The sequence below is a fragment of the Thermoascus crustaceus genome, assembly GCF_041956765.1.
Source record: "Thermoascus crustaceus strain CBS 181.67 unplaced genomic scaffold VTN00scaffold_5, whole genome shotgun sequence".
NCBI lineage: Eukaryota > Fungi > Ascomycota > Eurotiomycetes > Eurotiales > Thermoascaceae > Thermoascus > Thermoascus crustaceus.
This window is the reverse complement of record NW_027192531.1, coordinates 2345715-2364119: the sequence shown is the minus strand read 5'-3', so window position 1 is coordinate 2364119 and position 18405 is coordinate 2345715. Positions and strand designations below refer to the sequence as shown.

Below are 18405 nucleotides of genomic sequence, written 5' to 3'. Positions count from 1 at the left end.
GGCATTGTCCAGAACGACTGATTATGCGCTTCTCTTCTTCCCGAAGAAGTTCTTGATATCCCTCCAATCGATCCTCAGAGCCAAACTGCTGCTCACGACAGAGACACTGCTCAGAGCCATCGCCAGCGCGGCCCACACGGGGCTCAGCCGCCAGTGCTTGTCGACCGTGACAATCTCGTCTCCGACCATGATGTGCTTCTTGCCTGAGACAATCGGGTACAGCACGCCTGCCGCGATGGGTACGAGACAGATATTGTACACTCCAGCCCAGAAGAAGTTCATCTTGACGCGGCGGAAGACGCGACGGCTGAGGGTGACGAGTTCGAGGATGGTGGTCAGATCTGAGTTGAGGAGGATGAAACTGGCCGCGTTGATGGCCACATCGGAGCCGGAGGCCATGGCGATGCTGACGTCTGCGGCTGCGAGGGCGGGCGAGTCGTTCGTTCCATCACCGACAAAGGCAACGATCCGTCGCTTGGACTTCTTGTCTTTGCTACTCAGTTGTGCTTGAAGCTCAGGATCGTCGAGTTCCTCAGATCTCTCCTGGACCTTGCGGATGAATTCTGCTTTTTGGTTCGGCAAGACATTGGCCATGACGTTGGAACGCGGGATGCCCAAGACCGCAGCAACCGCGTGAGCGGTGGTCTGGTTGTCACCAGTGCACATGAAGACGCTGACATGGCGCTTTTGGAGCTGGGAGATGACATCTACAGCTTCGGCGCGAATTGGGTCAGAAGTCGCAAAGATTATGGCGGGTTCGAAGCGAGATGCTTCCGGGGATGCATCTGAGACCTTTCGGACAGACAGAATAGCAGTAGACCTGCCGCCAGACTGATATCGCGAGAGCAAATTCGATAGGTAATACGTGTCCGCATCAGAGGAGGCAAGCGACTGCAGAAGACGCTCGTTGCCGATTGCCGCTTCATACTTGACCTGCGTCCCTTTCTGATCTCTATCGGAGCCATCAATCGAAAGGGTAAAAGTCCCCTTCATTCCTTGGCCAGAGATCTCATGGATGTCAGACGAGAGGACCGAAATGGGTGCCGCCTTAGCACGACAGAATTCTGAAATCGCTCTAGCGATCGGATGATTGCTGCTCTCCTCCAGTTCGCGTGCCAGAGTCCAAGCAACATGCTGGAGCTCCGAATCGTGCACAAGGATTTCGTGGTCAGAGACCTTCAGGCTGTCACCTTCGGTCAAAGTACCGGTTTTGTCAAAGACAATGGCGTCGAGACGGCTTGCTTCCTGAAAAGCTTCACCACCGCCCTTGACAAGGATACCATGCTTCGCAGCTAGTCCACCGCCGACGAAAAGGGCAGTCGGAGCAGCGAGAGCCAAACCGCAAGGACAGGCTACAACAAACACTGCAACAGCAAATTCCAAGCTCCAGAAGGTCCATCCACCTTGAGCAACATCGAGATAATCGGCAGGAAGAACTCCGGTTTCTCCAAGAGTAATCCAGAGGACAAAGGTGAGGATCGCTATGAGAGTGATGACTGGCACAAAGTAGCCAGTGAGGAGGTCGGCAAATCTTTCCAGAGGAGCACGCTTAGCCTGACCCTCTCGTACGACCGCGACAATTTGGTCCAGCATTGAAGAGCCAGCCAGTTCGGAGATCGCAATGGATACAGGTTGGCCAACATTGACCGAGCCGGTATAGACCTTATCCCCAGCAGACTTCTTCACAGGCTTCGACTCTCCAGTCAATGAGCTTTCGTCAAACTGGTAGGAGCCATTTCCTACAACAAGACCATCTGCCGGAGGGGAAGCACCATGGGCTATATGGACGGTGTCGCCGACTTCCAAAAGATCAACACTGATCCTCTGAATGCTGCCACCAGCAGAGCCCTCAGATCCGGATTGAATTCCGGCAGCCGGGTCCACGACCAGCGATGCCTCCGACGGCCTCAACTTCCCCAGGGACGCCACAGCATCTCCAGTTTTTGCCTTACTGTAGGCTTCCAAGAACCGGCCAGCGAGTATGAACAAGGTGAGGAAGACAACAGAATCGAAATACGTCGAGGTACGCGCGCTCGACGGCGTCTTCGCCACTGCATCGAGTATCAGGACGGCTAGAGATGCGATGTAGGCGACCATGGTTCCGGCAGAGATCAGAAGATTCATACTGCCAAAACGATAAAACCTGCGTAAGATTGGTACCCTGCTTCCTGGTCGCCACAAAGCGCGGATCTCCTTCACAGCTCGGACGTGGAAGACATCTGTCCCGTAGAACATGATAGGTGTGGTCATGATGAAGAGCGCCCATTCAATCCGAGACACTCTACCTGCCCAGATTGGCTCTTCCAAGTACATGCGAATTCTGTTCTTTGGTGACACGAGTGACATGAAGACGATACCAATAATGAAAGTTGGAATCGCCACAGCTAGTACGAAGAGCAGTCGAGACAGCAGCCGGAGTCTCTCGTGCGTCTGCATCGCACGCGACCGATCCTCAATTGACGGTGGATGATAGATGCTAGGTTTGAAAGCGGGGTTTGCACGTTCGATAGTAGCCAGTATGGTTCGGATTGTAATCGACGGTTGGCGGGGTGTGTAAGTGACCTTGAGGATGGGTTCTTTGAGAGACAGTCTCCGCTGAATCTCAAAGGATGCATCGGAAAGAGTATCCAGAGCCTCGATGACCTTCTCTGGACAATGATGGCAGAACATGCCTTCGACCCTAATCATGACCGTTCTAGACGGAACGGCATCGTGAAGCTCGTCATCATCTGCAGCAAGAGGGCTGTAGGAAGTTACGGTGGCATCATATCCCATATCCCCAATCCTCTCTATGATCTTATCGAGGTTGTCCCTGCCTTCGAATGCGATTTTTGCGCTGTTAGATAAGAGGTCCACGGCGGTATTCCGGATAAACGGCAGCTCATTGACTCCTCTGGTGATGGTACCAACACAGGAACCACAGGTCATGCCACCGATAGTGATTTCCGCGACGTATCCAGTGGATACTCGTTGAGGCTTCGATCTCGGGTTGACCTCGTCAATTGAAGCCTCGTAACCGATGTCTTCGATCTGGTCGACGACCTTGTCGATGTTCGACTTTGGACCGGAGTAAACTACCGTCGCACTGTTTGTCAGGAGGTTCACAGTAATGCTCTTCACACATTCCAACTGCTGAACTTCGTTGGTGACAGTATTGACACAGGAAGCACAAGTCATTCCGGTGATGCTTATACGTGCATCGAACTCCTCCGGAGGGGGTGGAGATTTCGCATTGAGCTCATCAAGAGACGCTTCGTAGCCGATATCTTCAATGTGACCGATGATCTTGTCTATGTTTTCTTTCGGACCAATGAAAGACAGTGTCGCGCTGTTAGTTAACAGGTTGACGGTTATCGTCTTCACATAATCCAGCGATTGCACTTCGTTGGTAATAGTGTTGACACATGATGCGCACGTCATTCCCTCAATGCTGATGCGGGCATCGAACTGCTCGGGCTCAGCATGTCGTGCTGCTGGCACCGATTCGACAGAACGACTATCTGAGAACTTTGAATCCAAACTTTCTGGTCTTATCAAACTTGACGAATCCGGCTCAAATTGTGTGGCCCCATACTCGGATCCTGTCGAGGGAACTGGGACCAAAGGCTTTTTGGCGTCTAACAGAGCAGAATTCTCCAGTTCCTCCTTCCTACAAGCGTCGCAATTCTGGATATGCATCGCTCGGTACCTACTCCCGGTTCTCTGCTCTGGACTAGCAGAGGACGAGCTGGGAGATGCAAGACTCCAAGTGGAATCGAATCTCGAATCGCGAGAAGAAGCCCAGAAAGACGTATCGATATCAGCAACGGTGGATCCTACGCTGTCGTAGGTCGTGGCGTTGTGGACCTCAAAGGCAGCACGGATCAGGACCATGGCCAAATCTGAAGCCCCAGTTATCGGTCCATGGTGCACGCGCACCTCCTGGGTCAGGACGGAGACGTCGACGTTCTCGATGGCGGGTACGTCCAACAGGACTTCTTTGATGTAGGTGACGCAGGACGAACAATGGATATTGTTGACCAAGAGGACTGTCATATAGGATCTTCCATCCCCTGAACACCGGCGGAAGCTGTGGGACAACTGATGGACCGCTGGGGGTCGGGGTACGGTAGAATTATCCGCCATGGCGCCGGACATTCCTGCGGGAGGAGAGTGGCGGATTGTTGGACGGGCAAGTCCAATGACTTGACAGCTCCCCCGTCGCGTGATATTTAAGAATGCAGCGCGATGATAAGACAGGTGAGAGCCCTCGAAAAGAATGGCGCTGGTTTGGAGGAGACAATGTCCTGACGGGACCGTGTAGATCGGCAACGTCAAGCCGGGACTGGAATGCTGCGCAACAGAAAAGCCTACGAAGAAAAATCTGGAGTAAGGAACCCCTGGGTCGGAAGGAAAGGACCTTATATAAAGAGATCCTTGGGAAAGAGGCAGGTGCAAAATGCGGAGTTTGTGCGTGGTCTAGAGCCATTCACCTACAAAATACGCACAAATGCCTCAAACCGACTCGGTATGCGGAGACGATATCCGAACGGAACCGTCCGTTAAAGGCGACAATGGGAAAAGAAAAGGACGAAATAAAGGACAGAAACACTGAAGGAGATCCATCATGCAGAAGCAAAGCAGCATGAACGCTGGAATTGCGGCCAGCAGAGACGTTACAGTGATCAAGATAGCGGTGGTGATGACGTTAAAGGCCCACTCTAAGAAGCTCTGGTGGTGAGTCGGAAGCCGGAGAGTCCACGGGGTTCCTGAACGCGGTCGATCCAGGAAGCTCCACTGCCATCTGAATGGAGCGGTCTCTTGGGACCCTGCTTGAAGTGAAGTTAGCCGTGATGAACGGCTAGTCATGGTGGACGATCTCTGAGCAGAGCATCCAATGGCTGACTACCATGGACATGGTCTTGACAGCGCAGCCTCATCGGCCCGATAAGGAAGAAGCATGGTCTGTCAGACAGCGGAGAATTAATCGGGCGTACATGCGTCTGGAAGGAAAAAAAGATGCATGCAGCGGGGATCGAACGTGCGCCGTCGAGCGAGGCACAGAGCACGTGACGCGGCGCGCGCCCACCCACTGGGCCACGGACGCTCCACGCTCAGAGATTTCGCCCTCGCTTTGCCCCCGCCGCCATGCTTTTCTTTCCTCCATCGGTCAGTTCTCCATCCCGCCCGATCTATATGCCCGTTACGGTTATCTCCTGCTGCGGTACGCCTCCCTGTATTCGTCCCGGATTGCTGGTCTGGATTCTTCCCTTGTTTGATCCACGCGGGGACGTCCGGTCGTCTGTCCAGGTCCCCGCCACCGGCAGCTCGTGCTTTGCCATTTCCGGATAGCTGAAGATGTGATGTCTTTCTCTGTTGATACCCTTGTCTCTCAATATTATTCTGTTCTCTAGATTTCCTTCTAGCTCTTAAAAGACACGTCATGTCTGCCCCCAGGGCGGGTATGCGTCCTCCACCCCCCAGGAGCGGGCCAGGCCCCAGAGCGCCTCCCATGGGACGTCTGGCCAGTCTCAAAAACCCCAATCCCACCCCTATCAGACGTCCCCAGGCGCAGGCAAGACCCCAGCCCGCCAAACCCACGACTCATCCTACGACTACTACTTGTCCCAACCCTGGCTGTCCGGCTCCCCACATTGTCGAGGATGACGGCCAGAAGGTCTGTTCCGGTTGTGGTACGGTTATCAGCGAGGCGAACATCGTCTCCGAGGTCACCTTTGGCGAAACCGCGTCGGGTGCGGCTGTCGTCCAGGGTACTTTTGTCGGAGAGGACCAGACCCATACGCGGAGCTTTGGGCCCGGCTTTCAGCGGGGTGGCATGGAAAGTCGAGAAATTACTGAACAAAATGGTAAGCTATCCCCCCAATTGCTTATCCTTGGTGTTTGCTTCTAACATCATCCAGGCAATCGATACATCCAGCAGCTCTCACGCGCCCTGAACATCCCCGAGAGCGCAACGAAGGCTGCAGGTCAGGTCTTCAAGCTCGCTGTGGGATTGAACTTCATCCAGGGCCGCCGGACCAAGACCGTGGCCGCGGTGTGTCTCTACATCGCCTGCCGACGACAGGAAGGTAATACTGTCATGCTCATCGATTTCGCTGACGTCCTGATGGTAAGTTTCCATCCTGAACCATCTACAGCATCTTCTCTAACCGTTTCCTAGATCAACGTCTTCAAGCTGGGTCGGGCCTACAAAGCGCTGCTAGACGAGCTACGGCTAGGAGGCAACGTCTTCCTTATGAATCCCATAGACCCCGAAAGCTTGATCTACCGTTTCGCCAAACAGCTTGAGTTTGGCTCCTCCATGATGCAGGTCGCCAGCGAAGCTGTTCGGATCGTCCAGCGGATGAACCGAGACTGGATGACTACTGGTAGGCGTCCTGCAGGCATCTGTGGCGCTGCCTTGATTCTCGCGGCACGGATGAACAACTTCCGTCGAACCGTGCGCGAGGTCGTCTATGTCGTCAAGGTCACCGAGATCACCATCAACCAACGTCTGAACGAATTCAGCTCAACGGAGAGCGGAGATCTCACCGTCGACCAGTTCCGCTCGGTGCAGCTGGAAAACGCTCACGACCCTCCTTCCTTCACCCAGGCTAGAGAAGGGAAGAAACCCGGAAGGGGCCGCAAGAGGAAACTCCCTGAGACGGCCGCCGAGATAGAAGGCGATGTGTCTGAGACGACCACGCCAGCCGCATCACCGCCGCCACCGCCCCAGAGGCGTGTTGACGCAGATGGCTTTGCTATCCCCGATCCACCAATCGATCCAGCATTGACAGCTGCAGATGCAGCCAATCGAAAGCAGTCGATAACGAGCGCTGTGAACGAAGTTGTCTCCGAGATTGGAGAACAGGCGCAAGCGGAGAAGCCAAAGCGTAAACGAGCGCCGTTACCACAACCGACTGCCGACCAGATCGCGTCCGAAGAGGCGCTGGAGGACGAGATGACAGCGTTGCTGTCGAAAGGATCCGACATGGTCGAGAGCGCTGTCGCTCCCGCCAAAACTCCGGCCCCAGCCCCAGCCCCAGCCCCAGCGCCCCGGAAGCCCGTCTCCGAAGAAGCGGAGATTGACGCGTCGGAGTTCGAATCCGACCCAGAAGTCGCCAACTGTCTCCTCTCGCCGGCTGAGGTGGAGATCAAGGAGCGTATCTGGGTCCACGAGAACAAGGACTACCTGCGGACGCAGCAGGCGAAGGCGCTCAAGCAGGCCCTGGCAGAAGCGGCCGCGGGTCCTGGAGGGATAGTTTCCAAGCCTCGCAAACGCCGCAGGGGCCGCCTGGGCGACGTCACGTATCTCGAAGGTGAGGAGGATGAAGAAGGTAGAAGCACGCGTGCGACGACGCCCGCGGAGGCGACGCGCCGGATGCTGGAGAAGAGAGGATTCAGTAAGAAGATCAATTACCGGCTGTTGGAGTCACTGTACGGTGACGAAGCTGCGGAGGACAAGTCGAAGGCGGAGACGGAGAGTGTCAGCCGGAGGAGTCGCAGCCAGAGTGTCGTCTCCCGGCGCAGCGCCAGCGTTGAGCCAGAAGCGGCGAGAAGACGGTCCAGACTCGCGACACCTACCACCACCGCGAAACCAGCCGTCCCTGCAGCTGCAGCGGCAGCACCTAAACCCAAACCCCAGCCAGCAGAACAACCACTCCCAACACCACCATCAACCGCAGCAGCAGCAGCAGCAGCAGCAGAAAAACCCCAACCCCCCGCCCCGGGTCCCACCGAGGAAGTCCTCGGTCCCGCCCCAGGCCAGCAGGAACAGGAGGAACCTCGACTGGGCCACGACCCGTCTGCGTACTCGGACGAAGACGACGAAGAGGAGGACGAGATGGAGGAGGAAGAGGAAGACAACGATCCGGACGGGATCGAGGCCGCGTTTGCGGGACGGTACCATGATTATTATGACGATGAGAGTGATTATGGGAGTGATTGATTGGTCTGTCTTTCTTCTACAACTACCTAGGTAGATACCCAGACGGTTGAGAGGCGATTTATGTACAGTAGACGGGTCTGGATTGGATTGTGATCGGGTGGGCTTCCTCGGTCGTTCAGGAATAGAACAAAAAAAAATCACGATGGATGGATGGATGATTGGTTTGGATGCGCGAGCTCTGGATGAGTATCGCTATTATGGCACTTGCGTGTGCTGTGCTGTACGTACGTATGTACATACATTACCTCCGGTTGAGGCAGTCATCCTCCCGGACCTCCGACGTCAAAGAGGTTAGGTAGAATCGAATCAAAAAAAAAATGTTATCACTATTATTCCGTCACAGATCAGAGTTCATACCTCCATTCTAGATAATCCGTCAGATACCACGACACGACTTTCTGGACGCTACCTTGTAGCAGTTTATCTACCTAGGTATCTATCTATCCTCCTTCCACCGTCCCACCCATTAGGTACTATGTGTGTTACACCGTTTAAGGTCCGGTCTGAGATAGACTCGATTAGGACTCAGCTGCAATGTAACGCAATCCATGCGATGCAATGCAATGCAATGCAATGCGAACAGAACAGACTAGCACTAGGTGTGAGAATTCCCTTCTCGACTGCATTTCTACTGTATTTGATCGGCTACATCCTACCTAGGTGGGTAACTGACTGTGGCTGTACGTAATATGCATGCACTCCATACTCCATACGCACTGCGTAGAGTAAGTAGTAAGGGGTACATACATGCGGACAGCTGCATCTTGTGATGTCCTGTCACATCATATTGCAGTTCAGATGGCGATGCAGATATGTGCTGTGCAGAAATGCAGAAATGCAGAGGCTCAAGGCCGTGTTTGTATGACTAAGCCACTACAGCCTCAGGACTCTACACCGGCGAGTCCAAAGGAGGGGCTACCCGAGGATGCTGGGTGGATGGATGCCCGACGTGGCGGTCAACCTGGCAACCTTACAACCTGATCTGCTGGATATCATGGATGATGACAGTTCCACTCTACAAGCATAGGCAGGACGAAATCCATCTCCTTTTAACTTGATTCATTATTTCTTTTTTGTTTTTCTGTCTGATCTTGACTTTTGGATATTCTTATCCTCAATAGATAGCGGTGAAATAATGATAACAAGGCATGCGACGAGTGCCGAGTACGTGTGCGCAAACCCAGTCTTCCACAAACGACAAGCTAACTGGTGAGATGCTGTCTCACGAAAAAAAGAATAAAACCCTGACCCAGTGAAGGATATAAAGACAAGTGAAAGGAGAGAAATAAAACAACTCCCGAGAGCTACGAAAGTGTGCCGTCCATCCGGATTCCGACAGAAGACGAAGGAGACTCGAGCGAACTGCGCCGAAAAAAATAAACGAAGGGAAAGAGAAAGTCGGTTGATACGGTCGCGATCGAGGTTCGCGATCGGGTTTACGCGTCGATATCCATTCCTACTCCCATTCCCATGTCGCCGTTCAAATCACCGCTCCCGGTACCGGTGCCGACACCGCCAGCCGGGGTGACTCGCGCGACGGGAATGCCGTTGCCCACGACGCTGTTGACGGGGACGCCCTTGTCCTCTACGGCCCGCTCAGGGGTGTGCTCCGCGGCCCTGAGCACTTCAGTGCCCTCAAAGGCGATGGGCGATGACCGAAGGTTCTGGAGGGTGATGTCCCAGTTCGAACCGACCAGCTGAGCTTCGGTAAGCTCATCGCTGAAGAGGTAGAAAGACACGGAAGCTTCGCCATTCATCTGAAAGCCAGAGGGCCCGACAGGCCGCGCAGAAACGAGGTACGCATTCAGGCCTCGGTGCTTCAGCAAGATCTGAGCACCTTGAAGGTGCCTCGAGTAGTGGTTGTTGATATACTTCTCCCAGCCGCGCACCGCAGGTGCCAGGTCGTCGTCGTTACCGATCCGCTGCCAGCTGATACCGAGCATGTGCGTGAAGTCGTCGACCCGGGGCTCTTCCGGCCTGAAGGAGGTCGAGATGGAAGAGTTGTCGTTCAGGGCGCGGCGGTTGTCGTCTCCGTGGATGCCAGCCTGCAATTTCTGACGGATCGAGTTCAGGGCGATGTCATCCAAGCCGGGAGCGGAAGGGTCGAGACGCTGTGACTTGCGGCTGGGCAGAGTCGAGGGGTCCACGGCGCGGAGAGCACTTGACCTGGACGAGACCGGAGCGGCAGCAGCCTTCTGTTCGACGGTTTCCTCGTACCACGTGCCCGTCTGGCTCTCTGCGGAGAGAGCCAGGCCGGTGCGAGGGTTGAGAAGCACCATACCCTCTCCATAGATCGGCTCCTCAGGGATGGGAGCTGGGGCTGGAGTCGGGGTAAGGTTGAGGGAGCCGTAGGACTGCTCGCCATTGGCGTCATCAAAGGCAGCCTCATCGCGGGATCTCTTGCGCGACGCGCTCGCGCACATGGAGGAAGACTTCCACGAGGAATGGTTGGCGCCAAACTTGGACGAGCTTGGGTGCGCCCCGTTCACAGCGTGTGGACTACGATCGTTGCCATAGGGCTGAAGACCCCCGGAGGCAGTGCCACGCATGGACTGGGAAGGGAATTGAACGAAAGCATGGTCCTGGGGAGGAGAAAGGACCATCGCGGGACCGTCCGAGACCGGATTGAAGAGCATTGGACCCATTGTGGCGGCGACGGTGATGATGTCTTCGACGTGTGGGAGACGATGGAAGGATCTGTTTCTAAAAAGAAAAAAGGTGAGCTAGACACAACGAGCTATAGCAACCTTATAAACCACCAAGACCGCAACAGCTCTGTGGTCAGACGAGATGATGGCCTGAGATGGGAAGCCAAGACCCATACGAGAGAGGACCGGCAGTGTCAAGCGAGAGGAGATGGAAGGAGCAGCAGTCACGAGGGAAGATGTGAGGCGCGAGATAATATCCTCCGGGGATAGGGTAGTAATGGCAGGACGTGAGAAAAGGAGAGGAGGATTGTAAGGATAAGAAGAGAGAGAAGAGGGAGCGGAAGAAAAGGAAAAAAGGGAAGAAAGAAAATGGGGCGCAGGGAGGAAGAAGGGCCAGAGAGAGGGTTTTCCTGGGTGGAAAGGAAAAGGGAAGAGCAGACGAGAGGCTGACGAGAGGGTCTGGCGACGGATGCGGATGGACTCTGCGATGCCCTGCGATGCGGAGAGCAGCAGAGGCGCCGGACCTGGGCGCGCCCTACTGGCCGACGCACCGCGCCGTGGAGCCGTGACGCCCGTAATACGCGTTCATACGGCGCCAGACGCCCGCCCAAGCCCGCTGATGGGCCAGCCACCCCGGCTGTCCGTACTGACCATACCGTACCGTCTCATACGTCTGTCTCACCCCCCAAATCCTGGCTCAACAGGCCAAAATTTACCATACCGGACGACCCCGTGACAGGCAGGACCTGCTGCCCGGCAACCGAAGCCGCAGCTGCGCTAGGCCCAGACGGGTTGTCGGCCCTCCGGCCAACCGCGGGACGTGCGGGACGGCGTGACACCCGGCCCGCCTGTGCGTCGTCTGATTTGCTCGCTTGAGGCAGCCTGCGGCAAGGCGTTCTGGGGCCACAACGCCCTTCCGGCCGCTCACTGGACAGGGCGCAGGCCGGTTTCCGGGTGGCGCCTGTGCGCCGGCACGCCTTGCGGAGTTGGGCCCTTCGAGACGCACGCTGACTGGCTGGAGCGGCGCGGCCGACCTCAGCCTTCTGTCACGCTCTGCGAAAATCACCGGTTGCCGGGGCTGTGAATGCCCTGGTTGCCTGGCCAGGCATCAAGGAACGCCTGCAGAAAGTTGGCCCCGAGTCCGCTTGGCTCGGCAGATAAGCTCTCTCATACGCACCGCATGACAGGATGATGACGATCGCCTTAAGCATTAAACATTCTATTCGGAACATTCTCAAATAACCACACCCATGGTGCGCGTTCTAGTCTAACATGTCAAAAGTAGATGTTTCGTTGGATGGCGGGTAAAAGAAATATGGGCACAAGTGTATGCGTCGAGAATGTAATCGGGGGAGGCAGGCTGCTTGGAGCGAGCGGACAGGCTGTAAAGGCCACGTAGAGAAAAGCAACGCATGAACTCCTTTCCCCGCGACACTGGCTGCATTCCCAGCGGCTTCCGGCCGTGCCAGGTCACAATCTCAACAGAAACAAAAGACGGAATCCGTTTCCCTCCCATGCCACATGTACTGCCTCTTCAAGTCAATGTCATCGTTGCGCCGGCCTCCACGGCCAAACTAAACCCGTAAGAACGGTAGACAAAAAGGAAATATTAAGTAGAAGGGGGAAAAAAAAGAAGTTTCCATATGCCTGCTTCTCGTCACCCTGCGGATGCAAGGCAACCCCTCCTGACCCGACCCTCCCGTTGCTTGTCCAGTCTCGGAGACTGTTAGCAAACAGAAGTAGTCCCCATTGGCTCCAAAGGGACCGGCGGGGTTTCCAGGTCATATACTTCAGACAGTATGAATTTAGGCGTTGCCAGCGGACGCGCCACCGAGGTAGCCCTTCACCCTGTCGACAGACTCGGGCGCGTAGCTGGGGGCCATCGAGCCGATGAGCAGGAAGAACACCAGGACGACAGCGCCGATGACGATGCCCTTGCGCTGGGCCGGGTGCTTAGCACCGTACTCAGCCCACGAGCGGTTGGCCTGACCGGCGTACTCCCTAATCTTGTCCGCACCAAGCTTGTAGTAGACAAGTCCAGTCAGCGCGATCGAGTAACCGAAAAACTGGGTCATGGTGACAGGAGTGTGCCAGATGGCCATCGAGGCCACGACCAGGAGGATATCCTTGAGGACACCGCAGAGAGTCATGACCAGAGAGGACGTCTTGCCGATCTGCAATGGATTATCAGCATCCGAAACGGTTGCAAATGATCATGAATGCTACTTACCAGGAAAACGACGGAGACGTTCAGCAAGAACGCAACCATGGCGTTAGCAATGAGGGTAAGGATGCCAACGTTGTAGATGTGGTCCATAGTCAGGTTCGGCACCTCCAGGAACAGAGAAGTGATACCGTTCATCACAGCGCAGACGGGGGCGAAGTAGTACAGAGACACCAGAGGGTCCATCTTAAACTCAGCAGAGCTCAGCAGACGCTGCACCATGACCAGCCTGATGGCCTCGAAGATGATGCCTCCGATCTGGAACAGGAATCCGATGAAGACGAACTTGATCTCACCGAACGAGGCGATGATGACACCGACAACGATGACGGAAACGTTCAGCAGGACCTTCAGGTTCACAGGAGCCATTCCCAGACCCCATGTAGCGAACAGAACTGCGACCGGAGTAGTAGCCTATTAAACCGGAGTCAGATATCCGCTCCAACCTCGGAGAATCCGCTTCTTGAGACGTACCTTGAGCATCTGGATGAAAGCGACACTCAGATACAGGTAGGTCACATTTCCGCAAATCAAACTCAGACTGAAGAATAGACCGATCGGAACAATGGCGCGCAGGTAGACACGGCCGGTCATCTTCACCGTCTTACGACCATCGAGCAGAGTGGTGGTGCGGGCCAGAATCTGGGTCATCAGAGTCGCGAATGCCAAGTGCCATGTTGTGAGGATGATCGCTGGGGGGACGTTAGAGCTGGAATACGATCAGGGAGATTGTTTGGGGACTGCATACGGAAGCCTATGCAACTGTTAGCAAACCCATACCTCCACGTCACTCAAATCCATCCAAACGTGTACTTACGGAAGTGAGCATAGTCGAGGATGTGCTTGTTGAAGAGAATGACACTGGAACTCAGAGCAATCCAGGTACTGCCACACCGTCAGCGACCCATCTTCAATTCATCCAGCCGCCCATGTATCCCAGTGAAATATCGTCGCGGCGGGGTTGGAACTCACGTCACGTAGAAGGCCGGGTGCAGCGCAGGCTTCTGCGGCTCCGGCTTCTCGACAGCCGGGTTGACGGTGGGAAGCGTCGGCTCGCGGGATGCCTCGCCCGACGTCCGGGCCTTATCACCTTCGGAGCTCATAGTGGTGTACGCGCGAGTCTGGTCGGAGATGAAGCGTTGAAAATCGAAAGGTCGCGGCCGTAGGAGGCTGCTCTGGCCAAAAGCTGCGGAGGCCACGGGGAAAAGATGTTTGAAGAAGAGAAGAAAAAAGAGGCGAAGGAGCGAACGAGTGGAGTGGGCTGGAGAAGAAGAAGAAAAGAAGAAATTTCCGAATAGGGCTCACACACGCAGAGGCATGGAAGAGTATACTATTATTTATCCAAGGGATGGATGGAATGGGTGGAGCTCGTCGAGGGCGGAGATGCTGGGAGCCGCAGAAAAAGGTTACGTAGAGGAACCAGGGCAGGGAGAGAGTCGCCAGAGAACGAGACCTGTGCCTGGGATAGGGTGTGTCGTTCGCAGAGGTCGTCGACCGGAAACGGAGGGCGGGTTAGAAGTACGGGAGGACTCGTATGGAGCAAAAGGGGGGAGGAGGGGCCAGGTCGGAATGAGAGCAGCTTTGAAACGCGGCGAGCGGCTACGACATGCGGGTTCGAGGGCAGGCTTGACCACGGCTCGACGGTGCCACGGTGGAGTGCGGTGAGCCGTGGGCTTGTGGACACCTGGACTTTTCTGCTTCACCTCTCGGACGTCCCTCGGGTGCCTCGAGAGAAATACAGAGCAGAAAGCTTTCAGTCCGTGGCATTTCCCGTGGGGCTATTATTCTACTGCGTTGACTTGCTGTGTGTTATGGTTGTGCTGCTATAGCTAACCACACCGCGCTGGATGGCAAGATCGCAAGATGACTGGCATGAAGCTGCATGGACGTCCCCTTAGCGCCCACCAGCTGTCAATTCCGACGCACTATCTCGACGCACAAGTCTGAGACAGCCGCCGGACAACGATCCAAGCCCTTATCCGTCAGCTCGTCCGATAGCAGCTATCTGCGTTTAGATCTCGTGTCATCTGCTGTGTTCCTTGTGTTCCCAGGCCAGCTGGGGAGATGATCAAGTGGCCAGAGCCTGACGCGGCCGCATCCTCCCAGCTGTGTAGACGATCCCCCATCGATCTCCCGACCTCCCGAAGGCAACAAGCAGGCTGTGCTGGCGGTCCGCACCTCTCAAATTTTGTCTTCTGCAGTATCCTGCGCAGATCCAAATACTGCGCGGTGCGCATTACGCAAGCTGCCAAGAAACCAATTTGTCTGTGTTCAGCGGTCACTTTCCCAGACGGTGATATCGTCCCTTGCCGGTGGGGAATGCGGCGATCTTGGACCGTAGCTTGCGCAGCTTGACATCCATCGCCCTGGTTCGCGCTCTAGGGATTCAGGGACCAGGACCCACTGCCTCTCTCGATGTAGCTAGAGTTGACTGATGGAGCTACAGAGTGGAGTCGCGTCGTCCTTGGTCCCTTCGCGGGCCCGTGACGGAATGTGTCCTGTTCGATCTGGGAATCATTTCGACTCGTTCAAGAATCCTGCGCCGTAGACGTCACAAAATGGATGCAGAGAGCAGGCCGTCTGAAACGAAGGACGGAAGTACGTCTCACATCTCCCCTTGATTGGAGCGGAATCGACAGATCAAGTCCAACGGCGATGTGAAGAAGCAACAAGACGCGCAGCGATTTGCTGTGCCACCTCTCGAGCCAGGACAGAGCACTCAAACTGCGGATTTACAGTTGTCCTTCCCGGGACGATCTGCCTCTTCCCCTTTTTTTTGATAGGATGGCCAGCCGGTGGGCCCGACCCTTACCCTTAACCAGGTGGATATCCCGGGAGATCGATAGATCGGTCCTTGTTGATATGCTCCATCGGGAAGCCCGTAACATCCTCGTGGCAAAAAGGCACGTTGGTCGTCCGTCGTCACCAAGGGGATTTCTGCGCAACAGGGGCCGTGATAGGGTCTTGTCGCCCCGTAAACCGCTAAGATGCAGATGCATGGAGTTGATGCCAAGCCGCTTGCGTGAGCTTCGCTTCGACGCTGCGATAAGTCCCCGGGCGATAAACCGCCGTCTGGGACCAACCAGGAGCGAAATGAAGAATCTCTGTAGAAGCTAGAATCCCCAGTGCGGTGTAGCTGGACAGCGTTGTCCCTCTGTCAGCCACTGGTTCGGGCTACGTGGGCTCGCCTTTCTTGGCCGGCCCTTTAACGCTTTTAACGCAGCCCCTTTCCCTGGTCCAAAGGCCTTCTCCGCTGCCCATAGCGCACGCCGCACGGTGCGGTCAAACTTGAAACAAGCACCACCTCCCCACAGCGTCGCAAGCTTCGAGATACCTTCGAACACGGTCCCTTTTCGCCTCATTCTCACCACCTCACCTCTCTTTAAGCCTGCGCCCTGCCCTCCACGCTCCCTTTTTCATGCTGAACATCGCTCGCAAAACCCTGAGCCGCGTCCCTAGCTTTCAGGATATCCTACAAGGCAGGATGGCTAAGCCAGACATGTAAGTGACAGCTGGCCTGAGTGCCTTAGGACTGACAACTGACAACATGTGTCCTTAGCAACGTCGACGTCCTCGTCATCGGTGCAGGCCCAACTGGATTGGGTGCTGCTAAGCGCTTGAACCAGATCGTACGATTGTCTTGATTATCTTATCTCAAGAAAATGAGTGGAGGAATTAACTGTTTCGTAGAACGGCCCCTCGTGGTTGATTGTTGACGCCAACGAGACTCCCGGTGGTCTGGCCTCCACGGATGTGACCCCTGAGGGATTCGTACGTTTTCCTTTCCATTGAGATACATTCGATTGAATCGTCGGACGCTGACAGCAGAACAAAACAGCTCTACGATGTCGGTGGTCACGTCATCTTCTCCCACTACAAGTACTTCGACGACTGCCTCGACGAGGCCCTGCCCAAGGCCGACGACTGGTACAGCCACCAGCGTATCTCCTACGTCCGTTGCAAGGGCCAATGGGTCCCATACCCCTTCCAGAACAACATCTCCATGCTTCCCAAGGAGGAGCAGGTCAAGTGCATTGATGGCATGATCGACGCCGCTCTGGAGGCGCGCGTCGCCAACACCAAGCCCAAGACCTTCGACGAGTGGATCGTCCGCATGATGGGTACTGGTATCGCCGACCTCTTCATGAGACCATACAACTTCAAGGTCTGGGCTGTTCCAACGACCAAGGTGCGTTGACCCGTCGAACAGCTCCCCTCAAACGATCCCCGCGGAATGGGTGTCGCTGACTGGGATCCTGGAAATCAGATGCAATGTGCCTGGCTGGGTGAGCGTGTCGCTGCTCCCAACCTGAAGGCCGTTACCACCAACGTCATCCTCCAGAAGACCGCCGGAAACTGGGGTCCTAACGCTACCTTCCGTTTCCCCGCACGCGGAGGCACTGGTGGCATCTGGATTGCTGTTGCCAACACCCTGCCCAAGGAGAAGACCCGCTTCGGTGAGAAGGGCAGGGTCGTCAAGGTCAACCCAAACACCAAGGTCGTCACGCTGGCGGACGGCACCACCGTCGGCTACGACAAGCTGGTCTCCACCATGGCCGTGGACTTCCTAGCTGAGCAGATCGGTGACCAGGAGCTGATCGATGCCAGCAAGGAGCTCTTCTACTCCTCCACCCACGTCATCGGTGTCGGTATCCGTGGCTCTCGCCCCGAGCGCATCGGAGACAAGTGCTGGGTAAGTTTTATTCGCCGACGGGTTTTGAAGTCTTAACAGGTCCTAATAATGCGACAGCTCTACTTCCCCGAGGACAACTGCCCCTTCTACCGTGCCACCATCTTCTCCAACTACTCCCCCTACAACCAGCCCGACGCCTCCAAGAAGCTGCCCACTCTGCAGCTGGCCGACGGCTCCAAGCCCGCGGACACCGAGCCCAAGGAGGGCCCCTACTGGTCCATCATGCTTGAGGTCTCCGAGTCCTCGATGAAGCCCGTGAATCAGGAGACCATCCTGGCCGAGGCTATCCAGGGTCTCGTCAACACCGAGATGCTCAAGCCCGGCGACGAGATCGTCTCCACCTACCACCGCCGCTTCGACCACGGCTACCCGACTCCCTCTCTGGAGCGTGAGGGTGCTCTGGCCAAGATCCTCCCCAAGCTGCAGCAGAAGGACATCTGGTCCCGTGGCCGCTTCGGCAGCTGGCGCTACGAGGTCGGCAACCAGGACCACTCGTTCATGCTGGGTGTCGAGGCCGTCGACAACATCGTCAACGGCGCCGTCGAGCTCACCCTCAACTACCCCGACTTCGTCAACGGCAGGCAGAACACCGAGCGTCGTCTGGTCGACGGTGCTCAGGTCTTTGCCAAGAAGCACGCGCAGTAAATGTGTCAAACAAATTTACCACGCACGCACGCTTACACGAACGCCGGGACGTTTTTTTTTTCAACGTTTACAACGACGTAAAAGAAACCTAACTACCTATACAAAGGGCGTTGCGAACGAAATAAATGGAAATGAGATGGGGAGAAAATAAACAAAACCTATGGAAGACCTTTTTTACACATGTCGTGGGGACGTTTTATTGTACCTTTCTAGATACCTTTTTTTTCTTCCACTTTTCCCCCCTTTTACTCTTCTATTTTGTTCTCTT

At 55.6% G+C, this 18405-nt stretch overlaps 5 protein-coding genes across 5 annotated transcripts; 2 read left to right on the top strand and 3 right to left on the bottom strand.

Annotated features, from left to right (window-relative positions):
* Positions 1-21: 21 nt before the first annotated feature.
* Positions 22-4125, bottom strand: VTN00DRAFT_8330 (uncharacterized protein; the record flags this gene model as incomplete). The annotated part of the gene is made up of 1 exon (XM_069435173.1): positions 22-4125. One exon carries the CDS (start codon positions 4123-4125, stop codon positions 22-24), a length of 4104 nt encoding a protein of 1367 aa, XP_069286596.1.
* A 1297-nt stretch (positions 4126-5422) lies between these two features.
* On the top strand, positions 5423-7927 carry VTN00DRAFT_8329 (uncharacterized protein; the record flags this gene model as incomplete). Its single annotated transcript, XM_069435171.1, has 3 exons — positions 5423-5846; positions 5901-6109; positions 6161-7927. 3 exons carry the CDS (start codon positions 5423-5425, stop codon positions 7925-7927), a joined length of 2400 nt encoding a protein of 799 aa, XP_069286595.1.
* A 1436-nt stretch (positions 7928-9363) lies between these two features.
* Positions 9364-10572, bottom strand: VTN00DRAFT_8328 (uncharacterized protein; the record flags this gene model as incomplete). The annotated part of the gene is made up of 1 exon (XM_069435170.1): positions 9364-10572. One exon carries the CDS (start codon positions 10570-10572, stop codon positions 9364-9366), a length of 1209 nt encoding a protein of 402 aa, XP_069286594.1.
* Positions 10573-12380: 1808 nt separating this feature from the next.
* VTN00DRAFT_8327 (uncharacterized protein) lies at positions 12381-13902 on the bottom strand (the record flags this gene model as incomplete). Its single annotated transcript, XM_069435169.1, has 6 exons — positions 12381-12749; positions 12806-13213; positions 13274-13491; positions 13548-13553; positions 13617-13684; positions 13772-13902. 6 exons carry the CDS (start codon positions 13900-13902, stop codon positions 12381-12383), a joined length of 1200 nt encoding a protein of 399 aa, XP_069286593.1.
* A 2381-nt stretch (positions 13903-16283) lies between these two features.
* On the top strand, positions 16284-18137 carry VTN00DRAFT_8326 (uncharacterized protein; the record flags this gene model as incomplete). The annotated part of the gene is made up of 6 exons (XM_069435168.1): positions 16284-16300; positions 16359-16428; positions 16490-16570; positions 16638-16988; positions 17067-17492; positions 17550-18137. The coding sequence occupies 6 exons, from the start codon at positions 16284-16286 to the stop codon at positions 18135-18137; spliced, it is 1533 nt and encodes a 510-aa protein (XP_069286592.1).
* Positions 18138-18405: the final 268 nt, after the last annotated feature.